This window comes from Gadus chalcogrammus, chromosome 18, assembly GCF_026213295.1.
Source record: "Gadus chalcogrammus isolate NIFS_2021 chromosome 18, NIFS_Gcha_1.0, whole genome shotgun sequence".
Classification (NCBI taxonomy): domain Eukaryota; kingdom Metazoa; phylum Chordata; class Actinopteri; order Gadiformes; family Gadidae; genus Gadus; species Gadus chalcogrammus.
Window position 1 is genome coordinate 4,799,329 of NC_079429.1, and position 13,329 is coordinate 4,812,657.

Here is a 13,329-nt window from a genome sequence, read left to right on the forward strand (position 1 = left end):
AATCTTAGAAGGAAAAAGGATTACTTACCCTTTAAAGAGTAAACATCGTTGTTTAATATTCACAAAAAGCACATTTACATGGAGGCTAATCAGCTCCGTGGGCCCCCTGTTGTGGGCCCCGTTTGTCACACATTAAGATACAGCAGAGCTGGAAACAGATGAGGCTGCTTAAGACTGATCACACAGTTTGATTATGAACATAAAACCACTGTAGTTTGGACGGGGAGAGAGAGCGAGAGTAAGAGGGAGAGAGAGAGTGAGAATGAGAGAGCGAGAAAGCTAGAGAGAGAGAGCGATACAAGAGCAAGAGAGATAGAGACGGAGAAAACGACAGCAAGGGAGCGAGTGAGAACGTGGGAGCGAGTGAGAGCGACAGCGAGGGTGAGTGTGAGAAAGAGAGCGCGAGAATGAGGGGGAGAGGGGAGAGGGAGAGAGAGAGAGAGAGTGACAGAGAGAGCCAGAGCGAGAGAGAGAAAACCTTACCTCACGATCTGCTCAGAGACGGCCTTGTTCTGGAACTTGGCAGGAAGGTCCAGAATGGGCTTCACGGTGAAACACTGGATGTCTTCGAACAAAAGGGTTAAGGAAACGCACCACTACTCTCGTTGACATGATGATAGAACACAACATTGTGAAACTGTCAGACAGCACATGAACTCACTCTCCCTCCCTCTCTCTCTACCTCTCTCTCCCCTCCCTCTCTCTCTCCCCCCTCTCTCTCTCTCTCTCCCGCCCTCTCCGAGCATATGAAGGTGGTGTTGGATACACTGGCCGGAGGACGCCTTGATGTCCTCGCTAGGCGGCGTGGTGGTCTTCATCTTCTCGGCGTTGGGAAACTGGGTCAGCACACGGGCCTCAAAGTCCTCACGCCGCTCGTACTCCTTCCCCCGGTAGATGAACATCTTGTTCTAGGAGGGGGGGAGGACGTGTGGAACACCTCGGTCATTTCATCCATACACCCCTTTAACAGTAGAGTCGCTCCGATAACGATCCCAGCATCGGAATTCTTCCGATAGTGCCTAAAATATAACAGTATACAATCAGTTATCGGTGAGTACGCAAGTCTATGCGTCGATCCGATACCATCACGTTACTAGCCAAATTATTTATGCACGCTATGATAATTTCTCATTTCTCATACTGTATCACCATCATGGTCACAAGCTTCTTCTACTGCATTAACACCTATCTTTTCAATATACAAACAGACAATAAAAGTCATGGACCGGAAACCCATGAGATGGCATCACTGCGGCATTCTAAAAAAACACAACCTTTTCACCTTTGATAACTTTATTCATTTTAGTAATCTTCAATTGTTTTTCAAGTGTGTAAATAACCATGTGTCACCACTGTTGTCTGAATTGGCCATCAGACGTCAGAGCTCTCGTCGGGCAAATACACGAGCCTCCATCAATGGTGATTGTCTTGTTCCCATGTACAGGACATCTTTCGGTCAGTCTGTCTTCTCTGCAAAGGGGGCAAAACTATGGAACCTCTTGCCCACTAGTCTAAAACTAGAGACTAACAGCAACACTTTTAACAGAGAACTTAAACAACGGCTCAAATCAAATCAACAGTGCTCACACAAATAATTTACAACTGGTTTATTGTTTGATCCTGCTGCCTTTGTTTTTCTCTACGTAGCCTATGTATATATATTCGACTCATTATATTGCTGCTCTGTACTCTACTGTATACTGCATTTTTACTCTTTTTAATTATCACTATCAGTTTTTTATCAGTATTTGATCTTGTTTCTGTCTTGTTTAGTTTCTTTTGTTGTTTTCAAAAAGCCTCCTGTGGACAGGTGTTGTAAACTAGCCTTTATGCTAATACACTGTAAACAATGCATCTGGTTCGTCCAATGACATTGTCATGTCCATGTCCAAATAAAATCTACTATACTATAGCTCATTTACTACACAGGCAGAGAAGGCTGCGTTCGTTAACGGTTGGAGGTGGAAAGTCGTATCGGCCAAAGTTCAGGTATCGGGAAGGAAGGAATCGGAACATCTCTATTTAACAGAGGCGCCATCGTTAGACAAACCCAGCTGAGGACACTTATCACGTGTGGGTCACTTCCCCACAGAGGTGCTCTGGGGTAATGTCCATTCAACACTCCACCTAGGAGACTTTTACTGGGCTCCTCCAGACAAGGACGTGGTGGTGGTGGTGGTGTTGGAAGCGGGTTTATTGTAACGTGACCTGTTGCTCCATGTTGCCATGCAGGAGATCTCAGGAGAGTGTGAGGGGTGATGGCTGGTTCGACCTTGACAGGTGTCTGTCTGACTCAGGCCAGGTGAGGCTGCTTGAACCGGCCATCTTCCACACACACACACACACACACACTCTGCAATCTGCTACGGCATAGTGGATCAGAGATTAGGCAAATTCTAACATCCTGATAAACGAGGGAAGTAAGGAAAAACGGTGACCGTCAAATTGCCGCCAAAGCAGCAGCACACAGTAATTTACCGCCTATAAATAACAGGGCCAGCGTGTATTCGTCCCCTCTGCAATCATCGGTCATTCCAAGGCTACCAGAAGGCGCTGCCGTCGTCTAATAGATCACCTCACATATCGTCAATAACAGGCTGAAGTAACTTCCTGTTCCTGTACTTAATCTTTCGATCTACACCTGTGTTTTTTCTCCAGCGAAAAGAGTCCAACGCTACTTCTACTCCTTCAGGCTTCCGATGCTAATGTGATGCTAATATGATGCTAATGTAATGCCTATTTAAAATCATCTATGACTGTTTGGAATTACAGGTGTCTCTGTGGCACCCACACACTCAGCTCTTAGGCATTACACCCCAATGCTTAGAAGGGAACTGCTGATTCATTCAAGAAAAGGAGAGAAGTCAGAGTAGAAGTAGTTCACCAGCTTTTGTTCTTTGGGCAGCATCCAGGGACGGTTCCCCCTTTGTGACATGAAGCCCTCCTTTGGAGCTCTTCCCTCCCGAGAGCAAAAGCACAAAAGCTCTCAGACAAACATGCACACCTATGAACACACAATGCTCGTGTACACACACATACACACACCTAATTCTCCCCAATTAATTAAACGAATTGCAGCCATGAAATATGCTTGGGACAGTTTTCAAATTCTCTCTGACAGATAAGGTGACAAAGGCGCATTGACTTTTGGGAGTCATTCAGCTCCAACGCAGGAGCGGAAAGAAGCTGGCAGACAATACGAAGCTGCCACTGCCACGAGATGAGCCCGACATTTTGGAAACTAGAACCTATTCAAGGTCCGTGTATTGCAAGTTAATTCAGAAGACGAACACACAGATGTCGGCATAAGTATGTATATTTATGTTCTCACTCATCTCCATGTCCCACTCCTCATTTGTATTCCTGAAGACAAGGTAAAGAATGGAAATGTCTCCCTTTGAGCGGATGCATCTCCTCCATGGCTGATGAGTCATTTCAGATCTTTAACTGGAGTCGAATCAACAATCTTAACTGACACATGATATTTGGAAGCTCCGAAAAGTTTGCTCTCAGATTGTGTACCTTATTAAATCAAAAACGAATCTGGAAAATAGTAAACAGAAACAGAAAGCATTGTCTTTTTTTAGTGCAGTCGAGCACAGAATGTGTTCGACTGGGTTCTAAAGACAATGTGGTTCTATTTGGGTTCAATGTCACGTTGTCATGTGATCAAGCTGGCACGATAACAGGCATGTTACATAGCCCTGTGTTAGTCGGGATTGAGCCAACGGAGTTCTGACTAATCAACAGAACCCAGATTCTGTCTTCCATCATTCAACAATCAAGAGTGGAGTGTCCAATCACAGCCCGGGGGGGGGGGGTAGTCATCAGTGCTGACTGGCTCAGGCGAACTCTGTGATGCAACGAACACAAAAGCGTTTTCTTGAAATCAAACATAATCAAAACTTAAACCAATTCACCCACGGGAACTTTGAAGGTATCTCCTCTGTTTCGAGCTGACAGCGACAACTTCAGCAAACATCCAGAGTTCCTGCAGAGTTTGAGACTGACAGTCGAGACGAAGGCGGTGGGATGTGCATCTGTGGATCATTTTCTAAATCAGCTCATATACCGCCGTCTAATCACATTAACAACCAATGCATCATAAGCCACTGAATTAGACCCCTTTTGTGCTGTTACAATGCACTGGGTGGTGGTGGTGGTGGTGGTGGTGGGGGGGGGGGGGACAGAGCGGTGGTTATCAGAGCTATTGATTTCCTCGTATAATTGACTATTCCCCGTAGGCGCCGGCGCCACACAACAGCGAAGGCGCCGAGAGAAAGTGAAGACGACGTTAATGGGATTCATCTTAATTAGCGGGCCCACATTAATTACCCCTTCGACACCAACCCCCCCACCTCCACCTCCTCACCTATCTGTCTGGGTTGAGCGCTGCTCAACGGGTGCCGGTACTTTTTAGGGTTCTTTTATTCCCGCTCTTCATCACCACCGATCAGGCCCAGGGTCGTGTTCGGGCGTTAGCCGCGTGACGCTAACGCGGAGGATAGACGACCTGACGGGCCGGAGAGGAGGCAGGGCAGCGGGGCGGCCATGATGCGGGACGGGAGACAGAGCGCTGAGCCACGCGGCGCAAGAAAAAAGGGTTACCCTTTAATCAACGGCGGTCTTAAAGGGGCGCCAGGGGGCCAGCCGTCTTTAAGGGGAACCCAGTAGCCAGTGGTCTTAAAGGGGAGCCCAGGAGCTCGTGGTCTTAAAGGGGAGCCCAGGAGCTCGTGTTCTTAAAGGGGAGCCCAGGAGCCCGCGGTCTTAAAGGGGAGCCGAGGAGCTCGCGGTCTTAAAGGGGAGCCCAGGAGCTCGTGGTCTTAAAGGGGAGCCCAGGGGCCCTCTTTCTTAAAGGGGAGCCCAGGAGCTCGCCGTCTCAAAGGGGAGCCCAGGAGCCCGCGGTCTTAAAGGGGAGCCCAGGGGCCCTCTTTCTTAAAGGGGCGCCGTCACGCTCAGCTTTATTGCAACGGAGGAGAGTTCCAGTTCATTATTAGATATTGGAGGAGCATTTGGACCATTTCAATCATCATTCAAAATCAATAACAATAACGGACGCAAATCCCGGACCATTGCTCCAGCTGGGGTTTGATGGGGAATGGTCAGAGGTCAAACTGTTTCGAGGATTTCTCAATGAAACAACAGAGGGACTTTTTCAAACGTCCATATTGAAAATGAACCTCCATCGTTCCTGCTGCTCTCCTCTTCTCCATTCCTGCTGCCGACCGGAATGGAGAAGAGGAGAGTTTCCCAGCAACATCCTCATAAAACACAAAGCTAGGATGAACATCCGTGTGGATGACATCAGCAGCCGGGATGAGAGGCCGGGGTAAGCCTACAAGGCACACGCACACAAAATACCAAATCCCAGCAGAGCTGCGAACCGACAGCATGAAAGGGAGGCAGGCGCTCCCGGGAATCAAAGGCTGAGAGTGGGAATGCTTTTTCAAAGCGGAGGTTTTGGGTGGATGGGTTTCCCTCGCTGTCGGAAGCTCGGACGGAAAAACCTGCTTGATGCGAAATTGGGCCGGCTGTGATCCCCACTTGCATCGGGCAGAACCGGACTCTAACCCCCCCGTCTCATCTGCAGTCTGGGTGGATCTGGACCCGGGGGGGGGGGGGGGGGGGGGGGCATTGGGCTGAGCCAACGTTTATGGACTGGTATCACCGTGACGATGGGAGAGAGAGAGAGAGAGAGAGAGAGAGAGAGAGAGAGAGAGAGAGAGAGAGAGAGAGAAGGAGAGCGAGAGCGAGAGCGAGAGAGAGAGAGAGAGGGAGAGAGAGAGAGAGAGAGAGAGAAGGAGAAAGAGAAGGAGAAAGAGAGCGAGAGCTAGATAGAGAGAGAGGGAGAGAGAACGAGAGAGGGAGGGAGAGAGAACGAGAGCGAGAGCGAGAAAGAGAGACAGTAAGATAGAGAGAGAGCAAGAGTAAGAGAACGAGAGAGAGAGCGCGAGACTGAGAGCGAGAGAGACGGTGAGACAGAGACAGAGAGAGAGCGAGAGTGGCTGGACCGATGGGACAGAGCCCAACCTCACTCCTGACCCCCCCCTCTCTATTTCCAAAGCCAGGTCCAATCATTCTCTGCCATTCAGAGCGGCCCCTCCATCCAGGAGCCGTTTGGGCCCTCTCAGAACCACAGCTGTTCTTTGGTTTGTTCTGAGGGGGGAACTGAACTACGCCCGGTCAGAGAACCCATTATCCCAGGCCTGCTCCACTCCAGCTCCACCGTACCAGCCAACCCATCATGTGGCGGTGGTGGTAGTGGGGGGGCGGGATGAGAGACAGAGAGAGAGAGAGCGAAATGGGATACTCATGTTTTGTTGGCGAGGAGGAGGAGAGCTCCGTGATGATGGGTTGTTTCAGCCTCAGAGCTCCACCACGCTTCAACTGCTCCTGCTTCAACTACACACTGATACTGGTGTGTGTGTGTGTAGGTGAGTGTGAGTGAGTGAGTGAGTGAGTGAGTGAGTGAGTGAGTGAGTGAGTGAGTGAGTGAGTGAGTGAGTGAGTGAGTGAGTGAGTGAGTGAGTGAGTGAGTGAGTGACTGAGTGACTGAGTGACTGAGTGACTGAGTGACTGAGTGTGTGTGCTCACCCGTAGGAAGGAGGGGAAGCCCATCCCGTAGTAGCCCATGGCGAAGTAGTCCAGCTTGGGCCGAATCACCTTCACGATGTTCTCATAGAACTGGGCCTGCTTCCTCTGTAGGGGCACAACGTACAGAGCGCTTAGGGCGGAACGTACAGAACATACAGAGCACTAAGGTCAGAACGTACAGAGCGCTTAGGTCAGAACGTACAGAACGCTTAGGCCAGAATGTACAGAATGTACAGAACGTATAGAGCGCTTAGGTCAGAACGTACAGAACGCTTAGGCCAGAATGTACAGAATGTACAGAACGTATAGAGCGCTTAGGTCAGAACGTACAGAACGTACAGAACGCTTAGGCCAGAATGTACAGAATGTACAGAACGTATAGAGCGCTTAGGTCAGAACGTACAGAACGATTAGGGCAGAACATACAGAACATTTAGGAGAAAACGTACAGAACATACAGAACGATTAGGGCAGAACGTACAGAACGTACAGAGTGCTTAGGTCAGAACGTACAGAGCGCTTGGGTCAGAATGTACAGAACATTTAGGAGACAACGTACAGGTCACAATGTACAGAACTTTGAGGTCAGAACTCTGAGGTCAGAACGTACAGAACAGAGTGTATAGGTCAGAATTAATAGGTTAGAACATACGAGACAGAACGTATAGGACAGAGTGTATAGGACAAAACGTACGGAACAGAACGTACAGAACAGAATGTCTGGAAGAGTAACCTATGGGTCAAAACATATAGAACTGTTCCTTAGAGAACGGCAACAAAGACAGAACCGTACCAAATAGGAAATGTACCATTTACAACATTTAGGCTGAACAGATGGACACTGAATATAGCTCGTAATACATGGAGATAATATAACATAAAATATAGACATAACCAAATATGCAGACTGTAGAGACATCCTATACTATACAGAATAGGATGCATTAATAAGAAAAGTAATAAAACAAACCGTTGTGCGGAATGTATAGAGTCCAAATGAAAGGCCATAATAAAATACCAGCACAAACAAATCCATACTGGCAGTCCTGCTGCGATGAGAATAACACTGTGGAAATGATCCAGGCGATACAGTGACTCTCTGCACTTCATTACAATATGACAATGTGCAGGAACACTTTACATTTAATATGACGAGTACGTTGACAGACGTCAACGTAGATGAGAAACTAGAGGAGAACATAGATGTTCTCAGGCGTCATTCATATATCATGTTTTACATTCATATGACGAGAACATTGACAAAAGTAGACGTTCTCAGACGTCATCAAACGTCGACGTTCTCAGACGTCAACAAACGTAGACGTTCTCAGACGTCTTCGCCCGAAGCACATTCTGTGCCTGGTAACTAGGCCTGCATTAACCTGCCATTGGGCCCTGGGGCTGAGAGGTGTCATAGGCCCCCTGAGAGGGGATCTTACAATGAAGATGTGTCAATTATTTTCCGACTGGTTAGACGACTGTGGCCCAGATACCACTAGCCCCCTTTTTTATTGGCTCATGATAGGCCTCTGATCTTTATAAGCCCCAAACAAAAATCACATTGACTTGGGCCTACGCCGATCGGGGGGCCTATCATGAGCCAGTATTAAAAGAAAAGAAGAAAATAACATTTAGCGCAGCTCATGATAGGCCCCCTGATCGGCGTAGGCCCTGGGGCTTCAGCCCAGGTAAGCCCGTGCATTAAGGCGGCCTTGATCGTAACCTATAACCAACGCGGCGCTCCTCTGAGACGGAGAACTGACAGAAACTTACAGAGACTAGAGAGAAACCAGAGAGGAACCAGAGGGGAACCACAGAGGAACGACAGAGGAACCACAGAGGAACCACAGAGGAACCAGAGAAGAACCAGAGAGGAACCAGAGAGGAACCACAGAGGAACCAGAGAGGAACCACAGAGGAACCACAGAGGAACCAGAGAGGAACCACAGAGGAACCAGAGAAAGTAGATAAACCACAGAGGAACCAGAGAGGAACCAGAGAGGAACCACAGAGGAACCAGAGAGGAACCACAGAGGAACCACAGAGGAACCAGAGAGGAACCAGAGAGGAACCACAGAGGAACCAGAGAGGAACCACAGAGGAACCACAGAGGAACCAGAGGAACCAGAGAGGAACCAAAGAGGAACCAGAGAGGAACCAGAGAGGAACCACAGAGGAACCACAGAGGAACCACAGAGGAACCACAGAGGAACCAGAGAGGAACCAGAGAGGAACCAGAGAGGAACCAGAGAGGAGCGACGAAGAGACGACTCACCAGGGATGCGCTGAGCTGCTCGAAGTCAAACATCTCGTTCTCGTACTGCTCCGCCAACTCCTTGCCCAGGATGATGGCTTCCTCCCACATCTGCGGGACACGGAGACGGCGGCAGAGACGTGATTAACAAGAACACAACGAGGAGCAGGGCTACGGCCTCCACGGTGGATTCAAACCCTCCACACACACACACACACACACACACACACACACACACACACACACACACACACACACACACACACACACACACACACACACACACACACACACACACACACACACACACACACACACAGAAGGTGAAGGGCGAAGGACAAAGGAAGTGTGCTGGATGGCATGCAGTTCAGGGTTCATCTACAGCAGGCGCCCACATGTGAAGCCATCCCGTTTCGATCTGATTGGTTTTAATAGCTGGCAAATAAGCGTGTCTCCCGGGTAACACCCCCCCCCCCCCCCCCCCTCCCCTGCACCCACCCCTCAACAGACCCCCCCCCCCTCCCTCTCCTGGCCCAGGGATGCATTCCAACAGCGCCATCAGAAGATAACTCGTTGTGTTTCTGGATGCGGCGGAGTGTTTCCTTTGCTCTGTGAGTGCGTGGGCGGCTGGAGTGCCGGGTAAAGCCTGCATTGTATTTGTGCAGAACAACACGAGTCCATGTCTTTATGCCGGCGGCGGCCGGGCTCATGGCTGTGCGGGCGGGCGGCGCCGCCTCTCACCTTGCCCTTGTCGAAGTAATTGATGATCTGCTGGTACAGCTGGTCCTTCAGCTGGCCCTGAGTGGACGCGTGGTAGCCGTCTCTCTGGGTCAGGTGGGCCGCACACGCCTCCTCCGACCACTGGGGGGAGGGGGGGGGGGTGGAGCAGAGTTAACGCACCGCACAGACACACACACTCAAAGACACACACACACACACACACTCAAACACACACACCCTCAAACACTAAAAACACAAACACACACTCACATGCACTCGGACACACACACACACTCACTCAAACACACATTCAAACACACGCTGAAACACACACACACTCAAACACACACACACACACACACACTCAAGCACAGGCTGAAGCACACACTCAAACACACACTTAAACACTAACACTCAAACATACACTTAAGCACACACTCAAGCAAACACTCAAACACACTAACAAACACTCAAACACACACTTAAATGTACACACACTCAAGCCCACGTACACTCAAACACACACACACATCCGGTGCGCCGGGAGGCAGAGCGGTGGCACACTGTGATTCTATTGGTTGAATGGCTTCAGGGCACGGGGTCGAGGGAATATGTATTTCTTTAAAGTGCCTCCCCCCCCCTCCCATCCCCCCCTGCCCCCCCCTCTGTCTAGTTCAGACTGGAGGGGGGGGGGGGTGGAGGGGATGGAGGGGTCCGGACAGGAAGCCTCCGGCTGAGGTCTGCTGTCGGGCATCAGAACCCTACGGCACAGAGTGACGCACACGCACATCGAATCTCACACACACACACACACACACACACACACACACACACACACACACACACACACACACACACACACACACACACACACACACACACACACACACACACACACACACACACACACACACACTGTCCACAGCCAATATAGTGTACATGCACTGGCTAGGACCCCCCCAGATGTATCAGTTATGAGCTATACATTTTTCAGATCGCAATAAGAGTGTTAAAAAAAATAAAAAGCGTAGTCTTGTTTCTTTACTCGTTGACTCGGTAGAGCAGCTTCACGACCGGTTGGTACGAAAAACATTCTGTCCAAAAACCAGACGTCTGCACAGCCAAGGGACCTTACTGCCCTGTCGGCCATGTTGGTTCCCCAAGTTCTCCCACCCCGGATTGCGTTAACAACCAAGATGTCCGCCAGGAGGATCAGGCCAACACTCTGCCTGCTGATTGGATGACGCCAGGCGGCGGCAGTGACACAGTTAAAGCGGGGAAGACGAACCCATTCGGCGGGCGAAAGGGGACCCACAGACCGAACTAAATTGCTGATCCCTCACAAAAGCCGTGTCCACGGGGCTGCTGTGAACCCACTCTCCTTAATGCACTGGGCCGCCCACCCCAGGCTCGCTGTCCTCCCCGGACCCCTTTCTGGTTTCACCTTTTATTTATCTGCAGAATAATTAATTAGTGTTGGCCGGTGTTCGGGGTGACGGTAAATCACACGGCGCTCTCTAAGGACGAGTCTGAGTGCACCGCACTCCGGATTTAAAGAGCGTCACGACACAGCGTATTTATAGATGAGAGCTGGCGTCGGGGTGGGGGGGGGGAGACAATCCATTGGTCCCTTGAGGACCTAGGGCCACCCTGCTCCCCCCAGTCCAGCACCCTGGTCATGTCACCGATGAGGTCACCCTTCTGGGCACAGTGTGTGTGTGTGTGTGTTTGTGTACATGCGTCTGCGTATGCATGTAACTGTGTATCTGCACGTGTCTTTGCGTGTGCATGTGCGTTGTGTGTGCGTTGTGTGTGCGTGCGTGTGTGTACCTTGAGCAGCTTGGCGTGCAGCAGCAGGGTGAATGCCGCCTCGGTGTAGTTGTCACACTCTTTGTGGAGGTCGCACAGCTTGTACAGGTACCTGGTAGAATGTAGAGGTTACTCCCAAGGTGTTCCTCGACTCCATGACCGTGGCCCTGCAGGGGGTCGATCGTAACGCCATCGAAACACCCCACAAAAACGAGGATCTGGGATGTGTTTATCACGTTCATTCATCATCGTTATTCACTACTTTTGGAATCGCGTCAAGGATGTCGTGGAAGCGGCTGCCAGGTGTTTTAGTGGGTACGCGTCTGTCTGGAGGAAACATCTCAATATGGTGCTCTGACATTAACTCAGAGACAACAGAGGATACGCTAAGCAAGACGTGCTGCCTGGAACGCTCCCTCCTCCTCCTCCTCCTCCTCCTCCTCCTCCTATTAGCTCATCCTGAGCGAGGAGGCAGCATCTGCTCAGCTCCAATCCGCCGAGCATATGGAGACTCAAACCGGGGGCGACCGGGCGAAGCCGCGATGTTCGTTTACGTCGAACCAAATACAAAAACGGTTGCATCCGGAAAACCCAATTAACAGGTGGGGGGGGGTTGTTGACACAGGCACTCGGGTCTCTCAGCCAATGGGAGGTCGGCAGACTTGAACCAAGGTACAGTCTTGGTGCATGGTCCACTCCTAACGCAGGCGGTCTCAATCCGCCCAGGGCCCGGTAGAGATACATAACTACACCTGAGTATATACACTACGTGACAAATTAACATTAAAGGAGCCGTGTGTTACCAATGGATTGTACTAAATCATAATATGACGACAATACGTCATCAGAGATGAGGTATTTAAAAATCGTTGTACTGGCTTCTCTGACAACAACGCTGCAGCCTGCAGATTCTCTTTTGACTTTTTTTCGACTTTTCGTGTGTTCTGGGTTGAATCGTTTGTTTGTCTGTTTGTTTGCTTTGGCCTGTGTGTTGTGATTCACTATGTTTCAAGTACCCCGGGTTGCCAGGTATGAAAATAATTGGGAAACAAACACGGCGTTCTGCAGCCATGGAAGCAAGCAAACGTACTGGATCCACTGAAATTATACTAGATTGTGCCCAACCTGAAGGGTTGGTTTAAGAAGTCAATAATATAACATCACTTCCATTTTGAAGTCCAACTATGTCACGATAATTACTTTATTGACTGATATATGGACATGAAATCTGTTTCATAACGGTCCTTTTCATTGAACGCGATTGTTTGATGCAACTTTCTCATTCAATATAATAATTAAAAATCATGGATCTAGATGGGACTGCAACATTTTCAAGGAACACTTTGTGACAGCTCTCGACTGCAAATGAATTAATTTTGCCACAATGATCACTGTACAAGGTGAAGAACAAGGGTGGAGGCTACAGCCTATTTACTTTCCTCAAAGCAGTCTTACTGCATCCATAGTGGTAAACGAGAATCTTAGACCTAGCATTATCGCCATCTGGTACATTATGAATCCCATAGCAGTCGGCACCACCAGCCAATGTTTACTTATTCACGTGCACATCGTTTGCTTTTGACAACAACAATGTGCAGTTGAGATGCAACACTTTCAATTTGGAAAACAACTTTCCCCCAAAGAGTGTTAGCCTACTTCTAGTAATCAAACAGGGAAACAACCTCAGAAACTAATTTCTTCAAAACACGGCTGTATTAAAGAATGCGCCGCCGCTGATCATAATCCCCTCATCCGAGTTCTTCCATTCGCTAAGCTATTTCAGACTTTGATTAAAAAGTGAAACTCTAAATCCTCTCAACACAAAGGATGTTCTGGTGGAACGACGGAGAAGAAGCTCTCCTGACCGGCTTTATGGGGTGGAGGGCTGAGTCCATCTGCCTTTTCGCTGGCGCGATTCTTGTTATATCAGTGGCATAAAATGGACTTAAAGT

The 13,329-nt window shown here is 49.4% G+C and overlaps 1 protein-coding gene across 1 annotated transcript in view; it reads right to left on the minus strand.

The window, feature by feature from the left end:
* Positions 1 to 466: 466 nt before the first annotated feature.
* dock1 (dedicator of cytokinesis 1) overlaps positions 467 to 13,329 on the minus strand; it is a 164,341-nt gene continuing 151,478 nt past the window's right edge. Inside the window, exons 37-42 of the mRNA XM_056577277.1 lie at positions 11,399 to 11,489; positions 9,590 to 9,709; positions 8,870 to 8,959; positions 6,595 to 6,699; positions 767 to 908; positions 467 to 565 (exon numbers count right to left, since the gene is read on the minus strand). Of these exons, the coding sequence (XP_056433252.1) occupies positions 480 to 565; positions 767 to 908; positions 6,595 to 6,699; positions 8,870 to 8,959; positions 9,590 to 9,709; positions 11,399 to 11,489 (634 nt within the window). The 3' untranslated portion in view covers positions 467 to 479. The remainder of the gene's footprint in view (positions 566 to 766; positions 909 to 6,594; positions 6,700 to 8,869; positions 8,960 to 9,589; positions 9,710 to 11,398; positions 11,490 to 13,329) is intronic.